This window comes from Gadus macrocephalus, chromosome 12 (assembly GCF_031168955.1).
Source record: "Gadus macrocephalus chromosome 12, ASM3116895v1".
Taxonomy (NCBI): Eukaryota; Metazoa; Chordata; class Actinopteri; order Gadiformes; family Gadidae; genus Gadus; species Gadus macrocephalus.
This window is the reverse complement of record NC_082393.1, coordinates 23,567,260-23,591,266: the sequence shown is the minus strand read 5'-3', so window position 1 is coordinate 23,591,266 and position 24,007 is coordinate 23,567,260. Positions and strand designations below refer to the sequence as shown.

General features: G+C 46.9%; 2 protein-coding genes and 1 non-coding gene across 4 annotated transcripts in view; 2 read left to right on the top strand and 1 right to left on the bottom strand.

Annotated features, from left to right (window-relative positions):
- Nucleotides 1–1,901: 1,901 nt before the first annotated feature.
- ncln (nicalin) lies at nt 1,902–13,413 on the top strand. 2 transcript variants are annotated; one of them, XM_060067831.1, is made up of 15 exons: nt 1,902–2,233; nt 2,873–3,063; nt 3,488–3,632; nt 4,893–4,987; nt 5,818–5,898; nt 6,247–6,350; nt 7,079–7,167; nt 8,231–8,370; nt 9,050–9,228; nt 10,073–10,172; nt 10,260–10,298; nt 10,861–11,024; nt 11,150–11,203; nt 11,366–11,444; nt 11,692–13,413. In XM_060067831.1, exons 1-15 carry the CDS (start codon nt 2,059–2,061, stop codon nt 11,752–11,754), a joined length of 1,698 nt encoding a protein of 565 aa, XP_059923814.1. In that variant the 5' UTR covers nt 1,902–2,058; the 3' UTR covers nt 11,755–13,413. The 2 variants fall into 2 exon arrangements, with proteins under 2 accessions (XP_059923814.1, XP_059923813.1); XM_060067830.1 differs by having other exon boundaries at nt 1,904–2,233; nt 9,050–9,276.
- Nucleotides 7,949–8,051, top strand: LOC132470042 (small Cajal body-specific RNA 11). Its single transcript, XR_009528581.1, has one exon. It is a non-coding gene; the product is annotated as a small Cajal body-specific RNA 11 (non-coding RNA).
- Nucleotides 13,414–14,247: 834 nt separating the features above from the next.
- cers1 (ceramide synthase 1) overlaps nt 14,248–24,007 on the bottom strand; it is a 30,770-nt gene continuing 21,010 nt past the window's right edge. The window contains 10 exon segments of the mRNA XM_060067850.1: nt 14,248–16,892; nt 19,038–19,198; nt 19,723–19,870; nt 20,483–20,526; nt 20,528–20,554; nt 20,556–20,595; nt 20,597–20,647; nt 22,091–22,116; nt 22,118–22,138; nt 22,140–22,270. Coding sequence (XP_059923833.1) covers nt 16,850–16,892; nt 19,038–19,198; nt 19,723–19,870; nt 20,483–20,526; nt 20,528–20,554; nt 20,556–20,595; nt 20,597–20,647; nt 22,091–22,116; nt 22,118–22,138; nt 22,140–22,270 — 692 coding nt within the window. The 3' untranslated portion in view covers nt 14,248–16,849.

The following is a 24,007-nucleotide window of genomic DNA, read 5'->3' as shown; positions in this document are numbered from 1 at the left end:
CCCACCCATCGAGCCCCCTGTGATTTAACGGCCACTTAGCTGCTTCCTTAGCATGTGTTCATTAATGAGGGGATTACAGCCGTCTACTTTAAGCAAGTGTGTTAAGCAGTGAGCTAGCGTTGGCTTCTGACAGACCCCCATTGTAAAACGGGTAGCTGTGTGTGTCTGTAAGCGGTAATCAGGGACAGCTCTCAGGTCTTTAACCACGGGCCCACAGTATGGAAAAAACTCAGCTTTTTGTTTCGTTTTTTTACCAATACCCCTACGGTGCTCTGTGATTTCAGCGCCCCCCCCCCCCCCGCTTTTGGTTTCTTAAGCGTTCCGGGGAGACTTGCGGTCAAAACAACCAGCCAGTGTGGTGTGGAAATGACGGCATCCTCCCAGAGAATGAGAGTGCAAGGAGGCATGGGGCCCCATCGAGACATACTAGACAGAATTTGCCCTCGCCGCTTGCTCAGTAAGCTGTCGCTAATCCCTGGTGCTTACAACACGTAGGACCCTATACACACTCACGCTGACTGCACCTTTTGTGTGGTCACACATGTAAAGAAAGTGTTTCTCTGGCCCCCGGGGTCGGGACATTCCCAGGACCAGTGGAAAGTAGCGGGGACACAGTGAACAAGCTGATGCGTTGTGTACGTGTGCGCATGTGTGTCTGTACATCTGCATGCTTCTGATGTTACAGAGCCCAAGACTAACTGGAGCGTATGACGAAGCAGAATGCTGCAGAGGAGCGGCGCTCCTCTGAACCAGTTCTCAGTTCGACAGAGCGAGGATGAGCGTCTCCGTGCTTTTTGGGGGGGGGGATTGGGGATTTAAACAATGTGACATAGTTGTTTAAACACCATCAGTAACCAGTAAACCCCACGTGAATATCGCCTTGTGAATATTTACTCTTTGTGAGAATAATACACAATCTGTGAACGTTGCCATGGTGCAAATTGTTTGGATTGTCCTCTGAGTAAGGCAGGCTCTTGTGGGGATGCTGTAGAAGTCCAAATTGCTTCTCTATAACCAGGCATCAGGCTATCTGCTTTAGCCGTATTACTCATACAACAGGAAATAATGATGCCAAAGTCCATTAAGTGGGATGGCAGGACATCATATCAGCATTAATCTTCCATTTAGCAAAGCAGCCCTCGAGGGAGAGTGAGTAGAGACTGAGAGAGGGGGGGAGAGAGTGAGAGAGAGTCAGAGAGAGAGAGAGTCAGAGTCAGAGACGGAGAGAAAGACAGACAGAGTGGACAGAGAAAGAGACACACACGCACATACTGATTACCATATTATTTATTTTTCACTCTGACACGCACACCCTTGCAATCACACGCAAACACATACACAAACACGCACACACACACTTACCCGCACACACACACACACACACACACACACACACACACACACACACACACACACACACACACACTTACCCTTGCACGCAGACACACACACACACACACACACACACACACACACACACACACACACACACACACACACACACACACACACACACACACACACACACACACACACGTGCGCAATGCCGATACATACGATTATCCAAAATTTTCAAATGTAAGCTCCTATAAAAGCACCCCTGTGGTCAATGGTTGTTGTATGTGTACCATAAGCTAGAGACATCCTACTGCAGAATCATCCAAGACCTTGAACAAACCAAAGAGGATATATAGCGCCATCTTAAGTTCAAACCCTTAACTGCAATAGCTGGCACAACTTTTTCCGGAAGGACCACTATTAGTATACACCAATATATATGTATATTTGCAAATGTAAAAAAATTAATACACTATTAATCGTTGTTATTTTATCTACATCGATTTTCAAGCTTGGACATTTAGACGTTTATAATTCCGTTTGGCACGCTGTGACACAAGAGGTAGCCGAGCTGTTCGCCTGCTCAGAATCACATGCCAAAGAGAGAGAGTAGCAGTTGCTTAGCAAGTAGGTTAGCTCCAATAGCTACCAGTTCCTTATCATCTGGTCAGCCAAAATTCTTAATTTTCCTCTACTTTGGTGCTCAACGTATTCGCCACGATGTTTGAGGAAGCAAGCGAGGTGTTCGATAACATGTTTAAAACATCGTTTCCCTTGACATTTATTGTATTTATTCCTGCGGTGCTGATTCTTGTGTCACCGCTCCCAGCTGATGCAGCGCATGAATTCACTGTGTATCGCATGCAGCAGTACGACCTACAGGGACAGCCCTATGGTAAGTCAAGTCGGGAATGCACTGAAAATAAAACGGAGATTTAATTATACTGGGTTAGTAACGTGTGTTGGTTCTAAATCCAATCGCTTGACTATAAATGTCAAGGTAACGCAATGACAGCACGCATGCTAGCTGTAGCTCCTAGCCGCAGTAGCTGGGTTGGCTAGCTGTTGTTTCCTTATTGGCCCGTTCATTGATTCGGAATTGAACGCGATTTCCATTCAAATTAACCGATACAATATACCCCTCTAAACCGATGACGTTACAAACATAGTGATGGAACGATTACAACATTTGCATGTACTTACTATAATGCAAATTGTCTAATGAAGGGTGTCCACTGGTGTAGGTAGATATGTTTTTAATTGGCCCCAGCAAACCCAGTACGATTGAAAAAGTGAAAACAATATTCAGATATAAACATGCAATCCCGTTCACTGGCATTTGCGTTCACTAAATGCAGGGTCTAATACTCAAGTGTTGTCATACGATGTTGGTTCACACTGTGTACCAATGTTGCTAAAAAAGAATGGATCAATATAAAGGGAATACGTTTGATTTATTTGTATAACGATACTTGTTCCTGTAATGTCATATCTTTGTACACTAACCTGATGTCTCAAACTTGTTTACCACTAGGTACCAGGAATGCCATCTTGAACACGGAGGCCCGTTCTGTGGAGGCAGAGGTCCTCAGTCGTCGCTGTGTTATTATGCGGCTGGTGGACTTCTCGTATGAGAAGTACCAGAAAGCCCTGCGCCAGTCGGCTGGGGCTGTGGTGATAATCCTGCCCAAGAACATGTCTACTATGCCTCAAGACATAGTACAAGTAATAACGCTCTTCACCATCGTCGTTTAACAGTTGTAACATTGTGCATTGATCCAAACACACACTCAACTTTTTTCTTAAACATTTCTAGTAGCAGGAGTAGTTGTAGTAGTAGTAGTAGGTTGGCTTTTGTTAATTTAATCACAATTTATTGAGACTCCTCATGATAGTACTTGCTTATTTTAATTGTCAGCAGTAAAAGTAATGATAACGTGGAAAAGTGCTTTACTGTGTACGGTACTTATTTATACAGTAAAGCCGGTCTAACCGTGCTAGCATGTTTCGTCAAAGTGGTTGAATTCCATAATATGAATGATAAACGCACGCAGGAAGCACTGCTTGCATTGCCGAATACCTTGACCCATGTGAGCCGTGCGATCCCACCATAGTTAACACCTCCCTCTCTCACTTTGGTCCACTGTAGCAGTTCATGGAGCTGGAGCCAGAGATGCTGGCCACAGAGACCATCGTCCCGGTGTACTTTGCACTGGAGGACGAAGAGCTGCTGTCCATCTACACCCAGACCCTGACGTCCTCGCCCACCCAGGGGTCCTCCACCGCTGCAGAAGGTGTGGATTAGGGATCGACCGATACCGATTTTTTAGGGCCGATACGATACCGATATTTTTTCCTCAGCCTTAGCCGATACGCCGATACGCCGATACCGATTTTCTTGAGACGATTATTATTATTATTATTATTTTTTTTTTTTAAAGGAACATTTATTGAACTTCAATATAAAAAACAATATTTAACAAATAGTAAAAACAGGTGAAGTAGAACAAGTAAGAACAAGTAGATGAACAATATTTAACAAATATTAAAAACAGGTGAGGTAGAACAAGTAAAAAAAATAAAATAAAAAAAATCGGCGAAAATCAGCCGCGTATCGGCCGATACCGATACACGTAAAAACCGCGAATATCGGCCGATAATATCGGCCGACCGATATATCGGTCGATCCCTAGTGTGGATGTCTTGGATCGTGCTCATTCACGATCCAAGAAGTATGTCTGTAGGCGAAACGGGTGTATTCTTTTGCCGTGTTGCTTAAGTTTGAATGGATATGATGGTCTTTGATTTAAATAGTAATTCAAAGGTGTTCGTACTAGGGGTCGCCCGATATGGATTTTTTAGGGCCGATACCGATATTTTTTCATCAGCCTTAGCCGATAACCGATATGCCCGCCGATACCGATTTTCTTGAGCCGATAATTCCCTGACTCCAGAGTTCTCGCGAGAGCACAATTAAAATTTGCTCAGCGAGTCACTCTGGGAACGAGCAATATACTCGTGTATATTCTGGGCCTCCCCTGGCCCAGAACATTAACCAATCACATCGATGTATCAATATAGGCGGGCCAAAAGCGTTGCTGTTTTACCGACCGGATACGGCAAGAGTCTTATCTATAGGTTAGATCCACTGGTCTGGATACGTTACCCCTTGTATTCTTCTGATATTTTCAAATGCGTGCTTGGTGCGGCCCCTCGAGTTGGGCCATTTTCATTACTCTTTGCCAGACCCTACAGTTTTCTAGATGTGGGTCCGGATCTCCAGGCTAAGCCCTCTCAATTAGCATCATAAAAATTACACAATGATGAAAACAAATGTTACAATTTCTCATTTATGAGAAACATTTATTGAACTGTCTGTAAATGTCATGCCGAAGAAAATAATGGGGGAAAAAATCGGCCGGTACACGTAAAAAACGCAAATATACGATATCGGTCGATCACTAGTTCGTATGGTGTAGTTTAAGATCTTAGAGCACAGTCACCAGAGGAAACAGGATGCTGGTTTTGACTGTCATCCATTTTATCCTCCCCAGTGCTGCTGCATACTGCCACAGCCAACGGCTTCCAGATGGTGACCAGCGGGGCCCAGAGCAAAGCCATCAGCGACTGGGCCATCACTAGTCTGGAGGTGAGACACAAAGTCCTCACGCTAGTCTGTTCCCACCTGATGCGGTTACTAGTTTGGGAAGGACCATGTCAGGGCTTTTTAAAACCAAGCCGTCCAACAACTACTGTGGAGAACATTAATGGGGTAGCGGAATCCATTTCCTTGATGAGTTATTAAAATGACAGTCTATTGTTGTTTCTATTCGAACTAAAAAAAAGTGGTTGACAATTACAAAGAAAGTGTGCGGGGGCTTTGTGTGTTGATCTGAGCAGGGACTTAAACCCAGAGTGAATGAATGGGTTTAGTCATTGTGCAGGGGATTAGAGGATGCCCACTGAGGATTTTTACGGGGGAGTGCCTGGGAGTGCCCCCCCCCGCAGCAAGCACGCAAATGGACTGGCCGCAGGTTTACTGAATGTAGTTTCTGTTCGCTGCTACTGCTAGCCCTAATGTATGCCATGCATATGAACAAGTTCTCAAGCTCTTGGTTTTCCGGAAAACGCTAATTTTAAATAAGCTTTTTAATACACTGGTTACTGTGTAACTTTTATTTTATTCTCCTCAGCTCCACTTTTTGAACTTGAAGCCAATGTTTTCAGACTTTATTGGAGGAGAGCATAATGTAATAATGATACATTGTCGATGTTTATGGCGGGGGTGGGGGGGGGGGGTGGTCTAGGAGTAGGCAGAGGAGAAGAGATGGGTCTTGAGGTGCGACTGGAAGACGGTGAGGGACTGGGAATCGCGGATATGTCGGGGGAGGGAGTTCCAGAGCCGGGGAGCTGCCCTGGACAATGCCGTCTCCACGTGCCACAGCTCTAGTTATTAACACGTGTCTTCTTGTCCCTCAGGGGCGGCTGGCCGGGGTCGGAGGCGAAGACCTGCCCACCATCGTCCTGGTCGCTCACTACGACGCGTTCGGCGTGGCTCCGGTACACAACCTGCCCGCCAGACAATATACACTAGTATAGTAGCACTAGTGTAGTATACTAGTATTAATGTGACAAAAGAGAGTTTAATGCATGTTATTAAGACAATTACAGAACAGTCGCTGGCAATGATATTCTTTAGTCTTGGGCTCCTCCAACAGTGCAACATAAGAAAAAGTAAAAGTATAAGAGAAACACGAGTAGGAAATCGGAGACTTAAATAATAAAAATATATAATAAAAAGTAAGTGTGTAGGAGAGCGGAGACCTAAATGCAAAACTAAATAAATGTAAAATGATGGCCAGGGATGCCCTGACGGTGAAGGTAATGTGTGTTTTGTCCGTCGCACAGTGGCTGTCCTACGGCGCGGACTCCAACGGCAGTGGGGTGTCCATGCTGCTGGAGCTGGCGCGCCTCTTCTCCAGGCTGTACACCTACAAGAGGACCCATGCTGGGTAGGTGGTGCTCATCTTCTGGGAGGATGAGATTATGCCTAAAAAAGAAAAAAAAAGTTTGGTTCCTGTTGGTTGTCAGTTGAGGTCATGGGTAGGTAGGGAATTGATTTTACTTTTTTATTTTATTTTTTCCAGCGGCAGCGAATGATAGGTAGGTTGTTTTCATCTAAAAACGAGAAAATTCGCTCATCCTTGTACAGAATGAAGAGGTGCTGTACAAAAACGTAATTAGAGTTTGCATCAATTATTATATATATATATATATATTATTATTATTTTATTTTTTTAAAGCTCATAAAATAATTTGGGTCGCACATAAATTGACAGGGTCGGAACACTTCTAATGGAACACTTCGTGAAGTTGGGAAAGCCTAAATGGTTTACGTTTGTTTACGCTTGCTTAATAATGAATGTGTAGGTGCTGAGTTGCCAGGGTTATTTTCTACAACATTATTCAGCATTAAATAAGCACTTTCATTCCCTCATTTGTTCTTGACCACTTCTGTGCATATATATATACTGGTAATAGATTGGTACTCACCGGCATCCTATTTCATTTGACGGGTCGTGCCCCATATCCTGTGTACAACTATGGACAGACTTACTGTGAGGCAGGGGGAATCTTTCAGTGCGGATCTTCTAACCCTGCTGTATTAGAGACCTGTACCGTGTGGGATGTAGTTTATCGACGGCTGTAGATGACCGCGTTCTCCCTGTTCTGTGTTCAGGTACAACCTGCTGTTCTTCGTCTCTGGCGGAGGGAAGTTTAACTACCAGGGAACCAAGCGTTGGCTGGAGGACAACTTGGACCACACGGGTATGCAGGCAGAACTCCACCCCTACCTGGACATGATGAGGTTAAACTATCCTCCCCGCACACGGCCACCCACTTTATTGAGCAACAAGGTAGACTTCATTGAAATAAATGTAAAATATTCACAACGCAACTATGTACAATTTTGTGCACAAAAAACAACATTGTGCACAATATTATTCATGGAAGAGGACCACCTTGGTAGTGGTAGGAGTAGAAGCAGCAGTGGTAGTAGTAGAAGCAGCATGCTTGCGCAACATGTTTCTGTGGAAACGTGAGGACTAATCTGTGGTAGAGTTAATTTCCGGTTCACGGAGGCCTTAAATTTGCAAACTCAGGGCTGACTTCTTTCTTTGTGGGCCGGAACATGCAGGCTAAGCTTTAAGCATGTTGATGATAAATTGTGTCCTTTTTTGTTGGAAAATATTTCCTAAATCATAAAATTTCATTGGTTTATTTTTGATAATTGACATTTCTATGCAGTAATGTATCCATGGCTCACCCAAATTACTAATAATGAATGATGTATTCTCTTAAGTCAATCTAAAGCTAAATAAAGTTCCCTTTAGTTTAGAATAGTGATTGGACCACCGAAGGAATGTGGGCCCCGGTGGCGCATCGGGTAGAGCGCGTACCATTTAGGCTCAGGTCTGATCACAGCAACCTCGGTTCGATTCCTGCCCTGGTCCTTTATCTCACTAACTATCTCATTCTATAATGCGACATAAAAAAAAAGAGCAAATTCAGGAATTGATAGGCCTGTTGTCTGTACCCCTGCTTCCTGTTGTCCATAACAGAGAATCTTCCGGTTTGGACATAGAGCATCGCGTCTAAATTGGAGGCCTGACCATAGTCTGGTCGTGGCCTTAAAGGCATGACGCTACACTTCTCATAGCTTTTTCTTCTCCTATACTATTCAGCACTAACACTAAGGAGGCCCTAACAAACGAAGGACTAGGTAGGGGTCCGGCATCTCGCTGTGGAGCTCGTGGGCCCAAACTTAAATCCTTACTTTAACCCCTGTCCGTTCCCCCTGTTTCATCCCCTTGGCTCTCTCTGCCCCCAGACTCCAGCCTGCTGCAGGACAACGTGGCCTTTGTGTTGTGCCTGGACACCCTGGGGAACGGCGACGGGCTGCACCTCCACGTGTCCAAGCCCCCCAAGGAAGGAACCCCCCAGCACGCCCTGCTGAGGGAGCTGGAGTCGGTGAGCAGAGCCGTCAGACACTACGGTCGTCCGCGTCGCACAAGCCTATGATCCACCGGGTGTATACGACTTGTGTGCAGCTGTCAATGATGACGTAACCTGGGATAGGACCAAACAAACATTTATAACATTTATTTTTAAAGGTTATGTAATTTTTCCAAACCAAAGCCAAGTTGTCCTCGTAGTAAACAAGACGGGGTGGGAAAATGTCTCTGCTGAAGTTGTTGCTGTGAAGTACAGTTTCAATGGATGTCACTAGCCGTTATTGAACTGCAGATGGTTCCCATTGCACAAATGCAACCCTCTTAAAATGTGTTTAGTATCGCATCTTAAAGAGACGATATAATCAGCAGCGCTTTTCGCACGGAAGAGGAAATGGAAGGACGACGTACATTTTAATTTTTTCATTATTTTTCTTGATCATTTTAAAAAGAGTGCCTACAAAATGAGCAATAAAATGCAAGAATTAAAATAAAAATAAACAAATGGGACCCTAAGGATCCTGAGCAACAAATACATAACTCCAATAACACAATGCATGTTCAAAAAGACATGGAAGGAATCAAAAACTACAATAACTAGAGCCTGACCGGTACTGGATTTTTGGGGCTGAGTAAAAACAAAGTCAGATCTTGATCTATGGTCCGATGTCGTCGTCGTCCCCCCCCCCCGCCCCCAGGTGGTGGCCAGCCAGTACCCGGAGCTCAAGTTCTCCATGGTGCACAAGAAGATCAACCTGGCCGACGACACGCTGGCCTGGGAGCACGAGCGCTTCGGCATCCGCCGGCTGCCCGCCTTCACGCTGTCCCACCTGCCCTCCCACCGGCTGGCGGAGCGCTCCAGCATCATGGACGTGCGGTCAGTGTCCCCCTCCTCTCGCCACGGAGCGGGACTGCCCCCTGCTGGGTGGGTCCCTCTACTGCACGCCTCGCGCCTCGCGCCAGCGTGGGGGCGGACGCTGGCGTTGCCGTCTTTGTTGTTTCACAGTCGGCGTCTCCCCTCCCTCTCCCCTTAGAAGTCTCTGTCTGTCTGTCTCGTCCGTCCCCCGTCCCCCCATCTGTACCCCGCGCCGGCCTCCCTTGTCTTGTCGGTCTTCCGAGGGAATGGTTTCAACGAAGGGGTCTTTATTTAAAACAGTTAGAACAGAGTTGATTGGATATTAATCTGGGGCTGATCAATGAGGGTGGGGGTCCACATTGAAGCAGTGGTTCAAAACGTAATTAAAACAAAGCCCTAAGACACACAACCATGGCCAGATATTAATATATTAAATTAATCTACCTTTGTGATTATGGTTTTGGACTTTTGTCAGATCTGGGAAGCCCATGGTAATGTGGGAGTCGGATCTTTGTGATTGGCCCACCGGTGTCGTAAGAGCTCCTTCCTGTTCGTTCAACTCTAACTTTCCCTGTGTCTTCCCAGCTGTCTCCCATGTGTGTGTGAGTGTGTGTGTGTGTGTGAGTGTGTGTGTGTGTGTTTGTGTGGTTAGAACAGCAAATACTGCGCACCATCTTTCTATGTTCCGCTTCTTGCATTTCAAATTCCAAGAGAAGCATGTCTTCTGCAGAATTTCACTCTTTTGTTCTGGGTGATCTAGACGGAACCTATTCTATTTTTCTTTTTCTCCCTCTTGCAAAATGTCCCTTCCCGTCTGCCTTGTGTTGATATATATATATGTGTGTGTGTGTGTGTGTGCGCGCAGGCCTCATGTCGACCTGAGGAAGCTGAGCAGGAACACCAAGGTGGTGGCCGAGGCGCTGGCCAGAGTCATCTACAACCTGACGGAGAAGGTGAACGCTGAGGTACTGCTGTGGTCCACTGCACTGACGTCACTTCAACATGGGTAGTCCCCACGTGTTGGTTGACCGTCTCCTCCTCTCTCCTCCCAGGGTGTCCCAGAGGACCTCCAGATCTTCACTGAGCAGATGGTAAGAGAGCTGCGCTCCCCCCTCTCACACTTCCTTTTTTCTGAGTTGTTCCGATACCAATACCAGTATCAGAAATTCCTCAGATACTGCATTTTTTGGCAGTGTCGGCGATACTGCATTTTTTTAGGCAGTATGCAAGTCAATGCGCCGATTCGGTACCACCACGTGACTTACTCGTCTATGACACAGGCAAAGAACATCACAAACACCTGCAGTGTTATGTTGCGTTCGTAAATGGCTGGAGGTGGAAAAGTCGGAAATGGGAAACGCGTCTTCTCCGAGCGACGTGCGTTCCAGCTACCAATTAGGAAAAACGTGGATGCATTGATGCTAACCTAAAATATTACAAATGTATTATTATAAATATAGATTATAAATCAATTTTTTTTTTTTGTTCTATGAGTCGTCACAAGGCTTAGAGGCTGGATCAGTAAATACTCGGTATCGGCCGATACTCAAGTTCAGGAATCGTTATCGGGAAGGGAAAAGTCTCCGGTGACATCCCCACTGCTCCACGGCCTGCCGCCCTGGTGACGCCCCCCTGTCCCCCCCCCCCCCCCAGCAGGTGCAAGAGGAGCAGCTGTCGTCGGTGGTGGACTGGCTGACGGCTCAGCCCCGCGCGGCCCAGCTCCTGGACAAGGACAGCAGCGTGGTGTCCACCCTGGAGCACCAGCTGGGGCGCTACCTGAAGGACGTCAAGAGGCACTACGTCAAGGCGGACAAGAGGTCAGCCCAGCTCCGTTTAGACCGCCGCCGCGGCGACTGTCGCACACAAAGCCCGGATGAGGACTGTTTCTTGTTCGGCTTCGTGCGGTGATTTTAACTTTTAGATTTTTGTTTTTCTCTCTCAGGGATCCGGAGTTTGTGTTCTACGATCAGCTGAAGCAACAAATGAATGCTTACAGGTAGGGCTTTAGATGGCCTCTGAATGGTTCTGCAGGCTTGAGCTGAATCCCAATTGATTCATTTTAACAGCTTTGGGAGTGGCACCAATCTTCCTAAGGTTAAAAGTCCTCTTTTTAAGTTGGCCTTGTCTGTAAATCCCCTTTTTATCTTGTCTGTTTCAGAGTAAAACCTGCCATTTTTGACCTGCTACTGGCGTTCTGTATAGCAGCCTATCTGGGAGTTATGTATCTGGCCATCCAGGTAGGTCTTTAGAGCACTTCAGATTGTTTTACACGTCATAATCCTTTTATAGCCGCCATTGCAATCCTTTCAGTCAAGCGTGGGTATAACATCGGTATTTATGTCAAAGTAGTGCTTTTTGCAACACAGTACTTAATTTCTGTATCGCCTTAGGCAAGCTGACACTTCTTACTTAATTACTTAACAATTTATAACAAAGTCTTTCAAAAGTCACTCACTCCATCTGTTTCTCCTTGGTCCGTTCCAGAACTTCGGCCTCCTCTACAGTGTCATCCGTAAAGTCACTCAGCCCAAGGCCAAGACCCACTAGACCTCTTGGCCCGCTCAATCCTTTCCCCCCACACTCCCCCTCTGAGCTCCGGCCAATCAGAACCTGAGGCCGGGCCATGCAGCTGTGTTTGTATGTACTTCGGTAGGTGTGTGTGTGTGTGTGTGTGTGTACGTGTGCGTGTGCGTGAGGGAGAGACTGCCTGATGTTTTTTTTTGAACCAACATTGTCATTACCCTCTCGCTGATGAATTTAACACATTTTTAAAAAACATTAACACTTTGGGGCTCATTTTTGACAAAAATGCCAAGATTTATTTTTCTCCCCGTCTTCCTGCCTTTTTTTTTTTTCCTGTTTTTATATCTTTATATTTTTTTTTTATTAACCACCAGTTTTGAGTAATCAGTAAATCACCAAATTGTACTCAGCCTGGGGTGTCTGTCTGTGCAGTCGGGTCAGACGGACGCACCATGAGACGGCTGGGACAGGCTGAGTCCTGGACCCCCCTGTGAGGTCTCTCCCTGGCCCCCCCTGGTGGGTCGATGGGGGTGGGTAGCCAGGTGCAGGCTGGCCGTTAACAAGGCTCTCGGAGCCTGAGTGTTACTCTGCCAAACCGAACTGGAGGGGCTCAGGCTTCATCAGGCAGCTAGAGGGAGATTTGAGTTCTGTGGAGGTCAGAGGTCGCCCTGTAATCTGTATTGAAATGTGTCGCATTCGTAACACTCGGTAATGACTTCATTTTTTTTTTAAGGATGGTTTAACTTATCGGAAGGCCTGTCCGAATTAATGTGAAGATTGTGTGTAGATAACCCGGCTTGATTGCCCTTTTTTAGTACGCTTAAACAATTGGAGCGGTTATGATGATATGCTAATGAATTTCCTTGTTCTCCTCCTGTATGAAATTAAATCCCATTTTTGAATACGATTTCGGTAAAAAAAAAAAATAATGCAAAAAAATGAAATTATTTGATCATTGAACAAACATCGGAGACCTTTGTTGCACTTAATGTTTGTTTTTTCTCACTAATGTTTTTTAAAAAATTGTCAATTCATACTAATGTACTCTACTCTACCTTAACCCTAAATCCTGCTGTCTGCGATTTTGCTGGGCTGTTAATGGTTAACGATCATGGCCACTTGATCTTGTCAGCCCATGCATGTGTTGGACGTGGGGCATTCTCTCACACAGTGCCACCATAACACCGTAGGACACAAGGAACCAAGCCGAAAGGCCAGGCCATGTTGAATGTCATTGTGATCCAATTCTTCATGTTATTGCTGGAGGTGTCACTATCGGTATCAGATAACAGTATGTTCAGGTCAAGACGTTTTGGTGACAACCATTGTTTTACTGCATTTGATTAAATCTGTGTTCCCTGATCTTGTCAAGAATGCATATTGCTTGCTAGCGATAGTAACTATTCCATGTGTCAGTGCATGATCTATGTCTGCCCCCCGGTCCCTATTTACAATCATGGTAACGATGAAAAAGGACTTGTGTAAATGACTTGCCTACCAAGGGAAATGCTGTGTGTGTGTGTGGGATGCCTTTCTATGACTTAATTTATTGAAGCAGGCGATGCTGGATGTGAGCACTGATTTGATCTCTCCTGTTATGTGCGTGTCTTAAGCTGTTGCCATGTGATCCTGAAAATGACCGTTAGATAATACTTTAAACAAAAATAAATTTGGTGAAATAAATCTGCGATGCAAAGGATTGGCTGTAATTTACATCATTATTTTTATTTGATGAAGGGGCACATGATACAATAACACTGGTTGAATGGAATTATTAAAACTATGTTTAAAAAATGAAATAAAACATTGAGTACCAGTTGTCAGAGATTTAGAAAGGGGTGAGATTCAAACGAGATCAGATAAAGAAAAGGAGCGAATGGTTGATTTTTACAGTGTACCAATGGTCCAGAGCAACAAATCCTGTATCTTTAAAATTACAACCCTAACAGCTAACTCTCAAATGTGATTACAAAAGTTCCACAATTATTCAAATTTACTGACATTGTGAGGTACTAGTAAACAAAAAACAATAAATTACAGTGCAATTTATAAAATAAAATAAAAACTGCAGGAAATAACCGCCCATATTTTCAACAACCTCTACCCCGCCCTTTCCGCTAGGTCCCAGAAAAACACCAAGATTATAATTGAATGGACGTTTTTGGCACAATCTAAAAACATTAATCAAAATGCATCTCACAGCATCCCCCATTTCACATGAAAATAGATCAGCCAAATAAATCACGGAAACATTTACCTAATATCAATCCACTGCACATCATTTCATTTTTCGTAGTTTCATATTTTCCCCATTTGGGGACTTCTAAGATTTATTTTCGGAAGGTGCATTTGGACGGTTCCAATGGAAACTCCTGTCAAATTAAACACACCAGTCCTGGATGCAGTTAATGCAGATCAAGGCCATCGCTATCATGACAGACGGGGAGAGATATGGACTGAGCGGGAGGGGGCGAAGTTACTCAGTGATTGAACGTACCATGGATGGTTTCCTTGGGGGACCATGGCACGTCAAACCTTCATCGCGGTTCATTCATGTTAACAACACTCATCTCTGCCCCTGTCTCGAACGTTTTCTTTTGCAGTGAAATAATACTAATTCAACCATGGCTAAAGTTGTCATTAAAGTATGCCTTTTAAAAAAAGGTTTGAGGAAATCATTAAAAAGGGAGTTTAACACCCTGGAAAAGAGTTCAGTTCATTTCAAGTCCCCTGGGGCTAGAATGTTAACTTAAAAAAATCAGTAGTCGATAGTTATATTACAAACAGTAATTGTAGCCTTCGGGGAGTGATTAAGTCTCGCTTCAACTTATAATACACAATTATGCATAGCACCACGTGCTGCAAAAGGTGTCAACCGAGAGCTCAAGGTTTTTGCCGTCATACACAATCGGAGCATCAAGGAAACTCGTTAGAGGCTAAAGAAGGAATAGGACTCAGTGATCAAAATTAATCAAAACGAATCTAAAGTGATAAAACAAAACAAGGTGACTACCTAGTCCCTCGGGATCCTGGAATGAACAGCCAATCATAGCAGAACAGCGAGGGGATGGTGGGTCGCTCTACAGACAATGCTCTCAGGACAAAACCAGAAACAGAAAACAGCAGCTATTTTCTTAGAGAAATCAACAAAGGTATAGTAATAAAAACGACTACGTCCGACAGGAAACTCATGAACTAGTTTGAGCTTAGTTTTGAAAGGGTGAGGGGGGGGGGGTCCGTGGGCTAAAACAAACAAACTGAAGCGTTGCCTACTGACAAAGAGACACAAGTGTGTCACAACATCTGCGGCCTGTTCCAGCGGCACAAGCATGCTGTTGGTCCGGAAAACTAAGAGCTTCAATTGGATCGAGGAGGTAGGATGGATGGATGGATGGACTCTCTGGAGCTGTACGGAGAATGCGCACACCTACGCACACGCGCGCAAAAAGACACCCGCGTGATTGCGTGGCCTCCGCTGACTCAGATGGATTCTGATGGAAGTGGATTTGTTTACTCCGTCGACTGGGAGTTTACGATTACATTGAGAAGCAGGAGGGTTGCATTTTTTTTCTTCGTCATTTGTAATGTTAAGACAACTTCATAGCATATTAACAAAACCATTCCTATGTCATGCATTCCCACATGGTGCTTGTTTCCTTTTCTCATATACAGGGTCAGGGCCGTCACTTCGATTTTCTGAGAACCGCTGAACGGCTTATCAACATAAAACATTAACCCCTTCTAACAGAAACGAGAGTATTATACGGAAACCCAGTCAATCAATTACAGCAGTCAATAAACCGGCCGTCAGCTTGTACGCCTTCATCTCAGTGCAACAACAGACGCAATACTACAAACACACGAAAAAAATATTAAGAAAACGAAAAATAAATTCCATACGGGAACTCTTTGAGTGTAAGTGTTCTAATGCCTATTTATCAACAGGAAGGAAGTAAACAAATAAGAGACATGGAAAATCACGTTCATCATTTGAAATGCCTCACTTTAAAAACAACCGAAGGGTTTTGGAATTCTATGTATCAAAAAAGGTCTTACATCACTATTTGCAGCGCACACACACACACACACACACACACACACACACACACACACACACACACACACACACACACCACTCCCTCATGCACCAAAAACATGATGGGGCTATCTCAATAACACAACTGCTGCGGTGTTTGTGTGTGTGTGTGGGTCCATGCGTATGTGAGTGTCTACGCGTGCGTGTCTATGCGTATGTGCACGTGTTGGTCTTTCAGTACATCGGTGTGTGTGTGTGTGTGTAGAAGCAGCGTGTTCAGTTATTGACCAGTGAAATGATGAGAAGCAATATGTGATACGAGAGCGTGGTCAAACAGGAAGGAGTTTGCCTCAGGTGGATCTGGGGGCTGCTGCGCGCATATACACACACACACACACACACACACACACACACACACACACCCACTCACATACACCCCCCCCCCACACACACACACACACACAGCATCCCGAAGCCAGGCTCTTTTTTAGTTTAGAGAGAGAGAGACCTTTTGATATTTCACTGGCTGTGATTGCAGCTCACCCTTCACGATGTATATCCTGGCTGGGTGCTGATATGTTATGCGATGTGACGGTCCACGATTGTGATGACACAAACGTCCACACACACACACACACACACACACACACACACACACACACACACACACACACACACACACACACACACACACACACACACACACACACACACACACACACACACACAGACACACACACACACAGCCGGCATGGTGTTGTATTGTGAATCGCGGTTTGCATGTCTCGTCTCTAAGCAAAACTAAGTTGACGTTGTGATGAGGATGGTAAGACACAGAGTCGCCTGAAATAACATTCACAGTGCTATAATTTAAAACAAAAACGATAAGATCAACCATGACAACAATGAAACAAGTCTACAGAAAAACATCCGCTGCCTAAATATGGTCTTTTTCCAACCACTTTCTTCTGCTCTTTATTTTTTTCTCCTTTGCGATCATGACTGCACACCAACCGCCACGCGTGGACGCCCGTCCTGCCTGCACTTGCGGCTGGCAGCCAGAAGATGGCGACAGAGAATCCACTATAGATGTTTGTCCTTGGAGACGCCATTCTGCACGTGTTTCCTGTGACAGAGGGAGGAGGGAGAGAAAAAAAAAGACACATGCCCCAGAGCATGTTAGAGTAGCCGGCAGAATGTAAGGGAGCCATAGCTGGGCTGGAAACGAGAGACAAGGCATCAAGGAGGGCAGAAAGGGCGAAAGATAAGACTGATGATACCTCTCGTCTCAATCCCTCCCCCCCCCTCCCCCCACGCCTCCCCTCCACAGGGAGATGAGACCTGCTCTCTAAGTAACATTACAGTTAATGAGTGCATGTGTAATACCATTGTGAGGAGAGGGATGTGCTCAGGCCAAAAGGGAATCCAACCCTGCATAAATTTCACCTATTCATTGACCATTTCCTATGATTAGCAAGTCATTAGCCCTGCGCTTCCTAGCTTGCGGTGCCTCGAGCAACACGCTAGTGAACACCGATAGCCTCTATCTGGGTCGTCCCTAGAAAGCCCAGGAGGAAAAGTAAATCACCTCCACTCAAAGCTTTACATGTGAGTGGTGTTTGCATGCTGCAGCACGCCTCACTGCCGCCTCCACCCAGACTTCCTGTATGGACGGCGGGGGGGGGGGGGGGCGCGAGGGGACGGCGTGGATGAAAGAGTCAAAAACTGCGATTGCGATTTAGCATGCGATTTTTCTTCCTTATGTTCTGTATTATTGCCTAAACAAGCAATAATTCATTCTATAGTATGAACAACACAACAATGGAAGAAGTCATCATATAAACTGATCTTTCCTTTAGGCCAGGCCTATTTGTTGAAATTAATTGATGCATGAATTGGTATCATAACATCCTTATTTTACTATTGAATTGTAAAAGAAAATAGTAAAAAAAAAAAAAAAGCGTTCATCACATGGCGATTTCGGTTTGAACTAGATCAATGGTTCAGCCCTAGCTCCGCCCCCCTGGCGGTCAGCGGATGCTCTGGGGCAGGTCAGTCATGCACAAGGGCGGGCTGATAAGGAGCAGGGTTGGGTCACGTCGCCTAATCGAATCTCCATGCAAACGGACGCACTTTGATCCTATCGGCCAATCAGGGCTGGCGTGCATCGCGATAACCTCTGCCTGAGGAGCAGCCCTTCCCCACATCAAGGCCCCCCCCCCCCCGCCCCCCCCGCACCCTCCCCCTGACTCGAGTTTGTCTACATTTGTATATGCAAAACAATTTATATTTGGGAAAAGCTTCAGGGCTTAGTTTGAATCGTCAACATTGACCGGGCTTGACCTTGTTGACCTGGGTTTCCCTATGACAGCCTATCACGGTCCAGAAGGGACTGTTCAACTTTGGCGATAGGTGGTGACACTCATAGTGAGAGGCCTGGATCTCACAAGACCGCAAACAAAGTGTTTGAACAAACGTGTCTGTTCTGATAAACAGGTACAATACAGCAGACACACGCATGCGTGAGTACACACACACACACACACACACACACACACACACACACACACACACACACACGCACACAGTGAGATGTGATGGTTTGTATGCGTGGGAAGCCAACAGTATCTAAAGGGGCTTCTGCATGTCAGTGGTGGAGGGCGAGCGATGTAATCAGCAGAGGATGATCCAGAGACACGTGGCCGGCAGCCGATCCCACTGATCTCATTGAAGATAAGAGAACAACGCATCCAACCGGAGCTTCAAAGATAGCGGCCCAATCAGAGAGATACGCAACGCCTCTTTAAGTATGGTGCGCGCTTCCTTGCCCAACACCGACCAACAGCAGTGCAGAGCAAACTTTGAATCCGCCTCTCGAGCTCAATCTCAACCACCAACCGCCATGCTTAGCAAGACGCTAGCCGTCGTATTCCTGCCCCTTCCAGTCGAACGGGGGCGTTCCCTTCCTGCAATGGTTCCTTTGCACCCTTGGGTTTGGTTTGGCCCCATCAAGCGAGATGCGTTAAGGGGCTCCACTTTACGACCCGAGGCCGTTAAGGGCAGAGTCTAAATGGCTCTCAGAATGGGCCTGATGCAAGCGGAAACACACACGCACGCACGCACGAGCGCACGCACGCACACGCACAAGCACACGTACACACACACACACACACACACACACACACACACAGCGTCCACTTGCTCGTGGCTGGGGATAAACAGCTCCTCCTATCAGATCCCGGCTCCTCTAAAGGCCTCCACTGCGACTCACCCGTGGACGGCGCTGTGGTCGTGCTGGTGGTCCGAGTCGTTGGCTTGGTGGGCCGGGACCAGCCCAGCCGCGGCCGCCTTCACCCCCTCCACCTCCTCGTACTCCCGGACGTCGTTCACCTCCTTCATCTTCAGCACCTTCACCACAAACACCACGATGAACTGGGAGGACAGAAGGAGGAGAGGAGAGGTTAGGACGGGACCATCCGGAGACACTTGGTCTGCACACTCGGCGCTTGTGTGTGTGTGTGTGTGTGTGAGTGAGTGAGTGAGTGAGTGAGTGAGTGAGTGAGTGAGTGAGGGAGTGAGTGAGTGACTTAGTGAGTGAGTGAGTGAGTGAGTGAGTGAGTGAGTGAGTGAGTGAGTGAGTGAGTGAGTGAGTGTTTGAGTGAGTGTTTGAGTGAGTGAGTGAGTGAGTGAGTGAGTGAGTGAATGAGTGAGTGTGTGAGTGTGTGAGTGAGTGTGTGTGTTTTTTTGTGTGTTTGAGCGTATCCGTCCATCGGCACCGATAATCCACTGGTTCTCTTCTCAAACACAAAACGACACATTTACCCCATGAATCCTCATAAGGATTCGTAAGTCAGCGCAATCAAAGAATAAGCAGATAAGAGAACACTTCACTACATCCCAGCTGACGTTCATCCCAACTCAACGTGCAGACAGTGTTTCGTTCCGTTGCGTCTCACCAGGAACCAGTAGATGTTCATGAGCAGCAGCGCCAGCAGCAGGGCGTTGAAGAAGAAGTAGAAGGGGATGTGAGGGACCGACTGCAGGCTGGAGACACAGGTGGCGTACAGCACCTTCAGGGGGAACCAGTACAGCCGGAACCAGAACCTGATGGGGGGGACGAAGAGAGGTGGGAAGCCGGCCTTAAGGTCAGGACGGTGGGACAGTCCGGCCACGCTGACACACGACCGCTCTGACAGGTAGAGGGAGAGTCTGACCTCGATGGACATTGAAAGGCATTGAGAGGGGAGAGTGGGCTGAAGAGTGGAGTGGAAGAGAGCACAAGTGAGACTGAGAGAGGCGGACAGACAAACAGACATAGAGAGAGAGAAGCAGTGAAAGGGGTGGGAGGAGAGGGGAGAGAGAGGGAGAGAGAGAGAGAGAGAGAGAGAGAGAGAGAGAGAGGAGCGAGAGAGAGAGAGGAGAGAGAGAGAGAGAGACAGGGAGAGAGAGAGAGAGAGAGAGAGAGAGAGAGAGAGAGCGAGAGAGAGAGAGAATGATCGAGACTGATAGTACAGAAAATAAAAAACACAGGTGCGCTTCTAAATTTGGCAAATGATAAGAAACTGCACACCCGGCATCGATCAGAGCTCACGGCACCTCAAAGCCTCCCTTGCTTGCTCTCCCCTTTGAATGCAAATCCGTCCCGAGAGGTACAACAGCCTAATTTGAAACCTAAAACACCCCCCCGCGGGCTCCGGCCCTGTCCGGCCCACTCACCAGGTGATGCTGAAGCTCACGGAGCCCATGTTGGACAGGATGTCCGTTGAGCAGGTAGTAGCTCCCTCCCCGGGGACTTCAGGTACACGTTGAGCTTGGTGAACACCAGCTGATGCGATGTCGATGCGAGGATAGAGCACCAGCACGCCCACGTTGTGGTACCTGGACGGGAGGCGAGAAGCACGGAACACAGACTCAACATCTCCTTCTGAGTCTGTAGCTTCCTTTAGCATCTATCCTGCTAGAGTCGGCTAGCTTACTTTAGCATCTATCCTTCTGAGTCTGTAGCTTCCTTTAGCATCTATCCTTCTGGCAGGTCTGTAGCTTCCTTTTGCATATACTCCTTCTGAGTCTGTAGCTTCCTTTTGCATATATCCTTCGAGTCTGTAGCTTCCTTTGCATATTGCCTTCTGAGACTGTAGCTTCCTTTTGCATCTAACCTGAGTCCTGTAGCTTCCTTTAGCATCTATCCTGAGTCTGAAGCCTCCTTTAGGCATAAATCCTGAGTCTGAAGCTCCTTTAGCATAAATCCGAGTCCTGAAGCTTCCTATAGGATCTATCCTGAGTCTGAAGCTTCCTTTAGCATCTGAGTCTGATGCTTCCGTTAGCATCTACCCTTCTGAGTCTGAAGCGGACTTTAGCATCCACCCTGAGTCTGTAGCTTCCTTTAGCATCGTATCTTTCTGAGTCTGAAGCTTCCTTTAGCATCTACCCTGAGTCTGAAGCTTCCTTTAGCCTCTACCCCTTCTGAGTCTGAAGCTGACTTTAGCATCCACCCTGAGTCTGTAGCTTCCTTTAGCATCTATCTTTCTGAGTCTGAAGCTTCCTTTAGCATCTATCCTGAGTCTGTAACTTCCTTTAGCATATCCTGACTCTGTAGCTTCCTTTAGCATCTGAGTCTGTAACTTCCTTTAGCATCTACCCTGAGTCTGTAGCTTCCTTTAGCATCCACCCCCATGAGTCTTTAGCAGTGTGGTGTTTCTGACCCGCTCCACTGTAAAGGTCTGTGAGGGTGGCCTTGCAATGTGGTGTATAATAAAAACAAATTAACCTATAAATCGATACATAGATGGCTTTTGTCTGCAACAGATTGCCCATTTAATTTGCCCTTCGATACCGCGGCGCAGGCAGAGAGCGTTTTGCATCGTGGCTGGATCACGTTTCCTGTTCCTCTTTCAGCCTACAGACTAAACATTGATGATGCGATATGGTTTAAACACAGAGTCTGAGGGCCGAGAGCAGGCAGCCTGAACGATCTGTTAATACGGCTAATTTTATCCCATAACAGTGATCGTTGCCTTAATATCATTATGGCATCACCTGGGTGGGCATAAACCTCGTGTTTGGTGCAGAACACGGCCAGATCTGATCCCAGCCTAACCCAGGGCGCTGAATGCAGTCGGCTGACAAGCCAGATATATTTGTAAATCCCATATTGCCCCGAGTGTTTTTAATAATAACTATTTAACACTAAATGCCGGAGGTCGGAGTGACAGCATCTCGCTCTGGATTGCCTACAGGTAGTCAGCGGACATTTTGGATGAACCAAGACCCAATCAGCTTGGACTCAACTCCCCCCCCCCGCCCCCCCTAGTCTCCGCCACCTGAAGGGCGTAGGAGAAGGAGATGAGGGCCCAGCGTGATGACGTGGTGCACCCACCATGACGGCCGAGTCTTTCCGCCAGGCGTCCATGTACACCGTGGCGTAGATGGAGTGGCCGTAGAAGCTGCCCTGGATCAGGTAGGCGATGGCGATGTCCGGGGGCACCGACATGCCGCTCTTCCAGTCTGGAGGGCGGGGGGCGGGGGGGGGAGTGAAGGGGGCAAATGGGTAAGTGGACCGCATTTATACAGACAGCAGAGTTTTATGTTTGCAGTTTTATCCTTTATTAAAGATTGAGATAGAGAGGACTGTATGGGATGAGAGAGGGGAGGACATGCAGCCAAGGACCGGACAATGAACCCGGGTCGCTGTGATCAGGACTGGGGCCTTACTGGGTACGCGAGGCTAACGGGGCGGGGGGCGCCCCAACATATAGCGCTTTTCTAACCAGCGGCCACTGCAAAGCGCGTTACAATCATTGCCCTTCCATTCACCCCATTCATGCAGCACATTCACCCCACCGACGGCGGTGTCAACCAACGCAAAGGCGACAGCCAGCTCGTCGGGAGCAGTCCGGGTGATAGGACAGGAGTCCCGAGTCCAGGCCCCGAGACGTACACAGTCTAGCTGTGTGTGTCACGTGAGGGGGGGTTCAGCGGCAAACGGAGTTGGACGGGCTGAGGTGGGCCACGCGGGGAGGTGTGGTGTTAGTTCAGGTTGAGAAGGATCGTAAACAGGAAGCTCATCCGTTCCTCGGCGTGTTGAATAAAGGTTAAGAATGGCCTGTCCAAAGTTAACCGTGCAGACCAGTGTAACAGCACCAAGGCCTCGGATTGAACTGGAACACCGGATTGGAAAGTGCTGATCCGCTGAGTTCAGCTGTTGGCTCAGGGTTCTCGCCCGGGTCACCTTCTATACCGCCGTTATCGCAGATAGGAGTCCTAGCCGAGACAGGGGCGGACGCTAAATCAATATTAATATCAACCGCAATAAAACCCGCCGGGATAATGGCGTTTTTGAAATGCGTTTCCGATACACATTTAACGGCATCGATCACTGACTCAGCCGCCCCACCTGAGTCAGTGTGATGCAGTGTTCAAGCTGAACACATTAGGCCACGACGGTGCTTGGCGACGTACACGCAAGCACCCACCGAAGCTCTGCATGGAAATCGCAGTAACAATGTCGGCGACACGAGTTCCCCTTACCGCGACCTGAGTACCGCGACCCCCCGTAGTGATGAGGTCGACGAAGACCAAACAGTGGATGAAAGAGGGTCGGACCACTTCACTTGTGTTTACTTGCAATGCGGTATCTTTACCGTTTTGGTGTTTGGACCCGCACTTACTCCGAAAGAATGATCGCCTGCTTTTAGTTATCAGACAGTCAAACGACCGTAAAAAACAGCGTTTCCGAAGCGTCCTGATCCCCCTCATCCGCAAACCGCCACTCGCCACACTATTTCACCGTCTGTGCGGAAGCACCCCAGAGAGGGCTAAGCTTCCAGGGCACTTATGTTTAATGCCACGCTGCTTGTGGATGTGTGGAGCTCCATCGGAGCAGTGGTCGATGTCTGCGGTGGATGTCTGCAGCATCACTCATTGCCCTCACTCTTTACTTTGGCATTCTGAACTCTGAGCACTGTTCGTTTTCTGTGACGCTGCGGTACTGTTGAACCATAATGTCTACTTAAGATAGCCCGAGTTTTTGATGGGGTTATTTCGGCGGTAATGTAATGTTTATTTTGAAAGTATCTGAAGGGGGGCGGACAAACTGAACTTCGCAGGGGTCACAAGTAATGAGGCGATTCCTGTCACAATTTTTTGACAATATACTATAGCATGTTTGAATTTTAAGTCATATAATTTAATGTAATTGTATTCTATGCTATCATACTAATTGACGGAATCGTAATAGTTGTC

Bases quoted from the DNA above. Each gene is read 5' to 3' on its own strand.
- ncln (XM_060067830.1), top strand. From the start codon at position 2,059: ATGTTTGAGGAAGCAAGCGAGGTGTTCGATAACATGTTTAAAACATCG. The intron at 3,633-4,892 runs GTGTGGATTAGG...TATCCTCCCCAG, and splicing joins GTCCTCCACCGCTGCAGAAG to TGCTGCTGCATACTGCCACA. The intron at 11,204-11,365 runs GTAGGGCTTTAG...TGTCTGTTTCAG, and splicing joins CAACAAATGAATGCTTACAG to AGTAAAACCTGCCATTTTTG.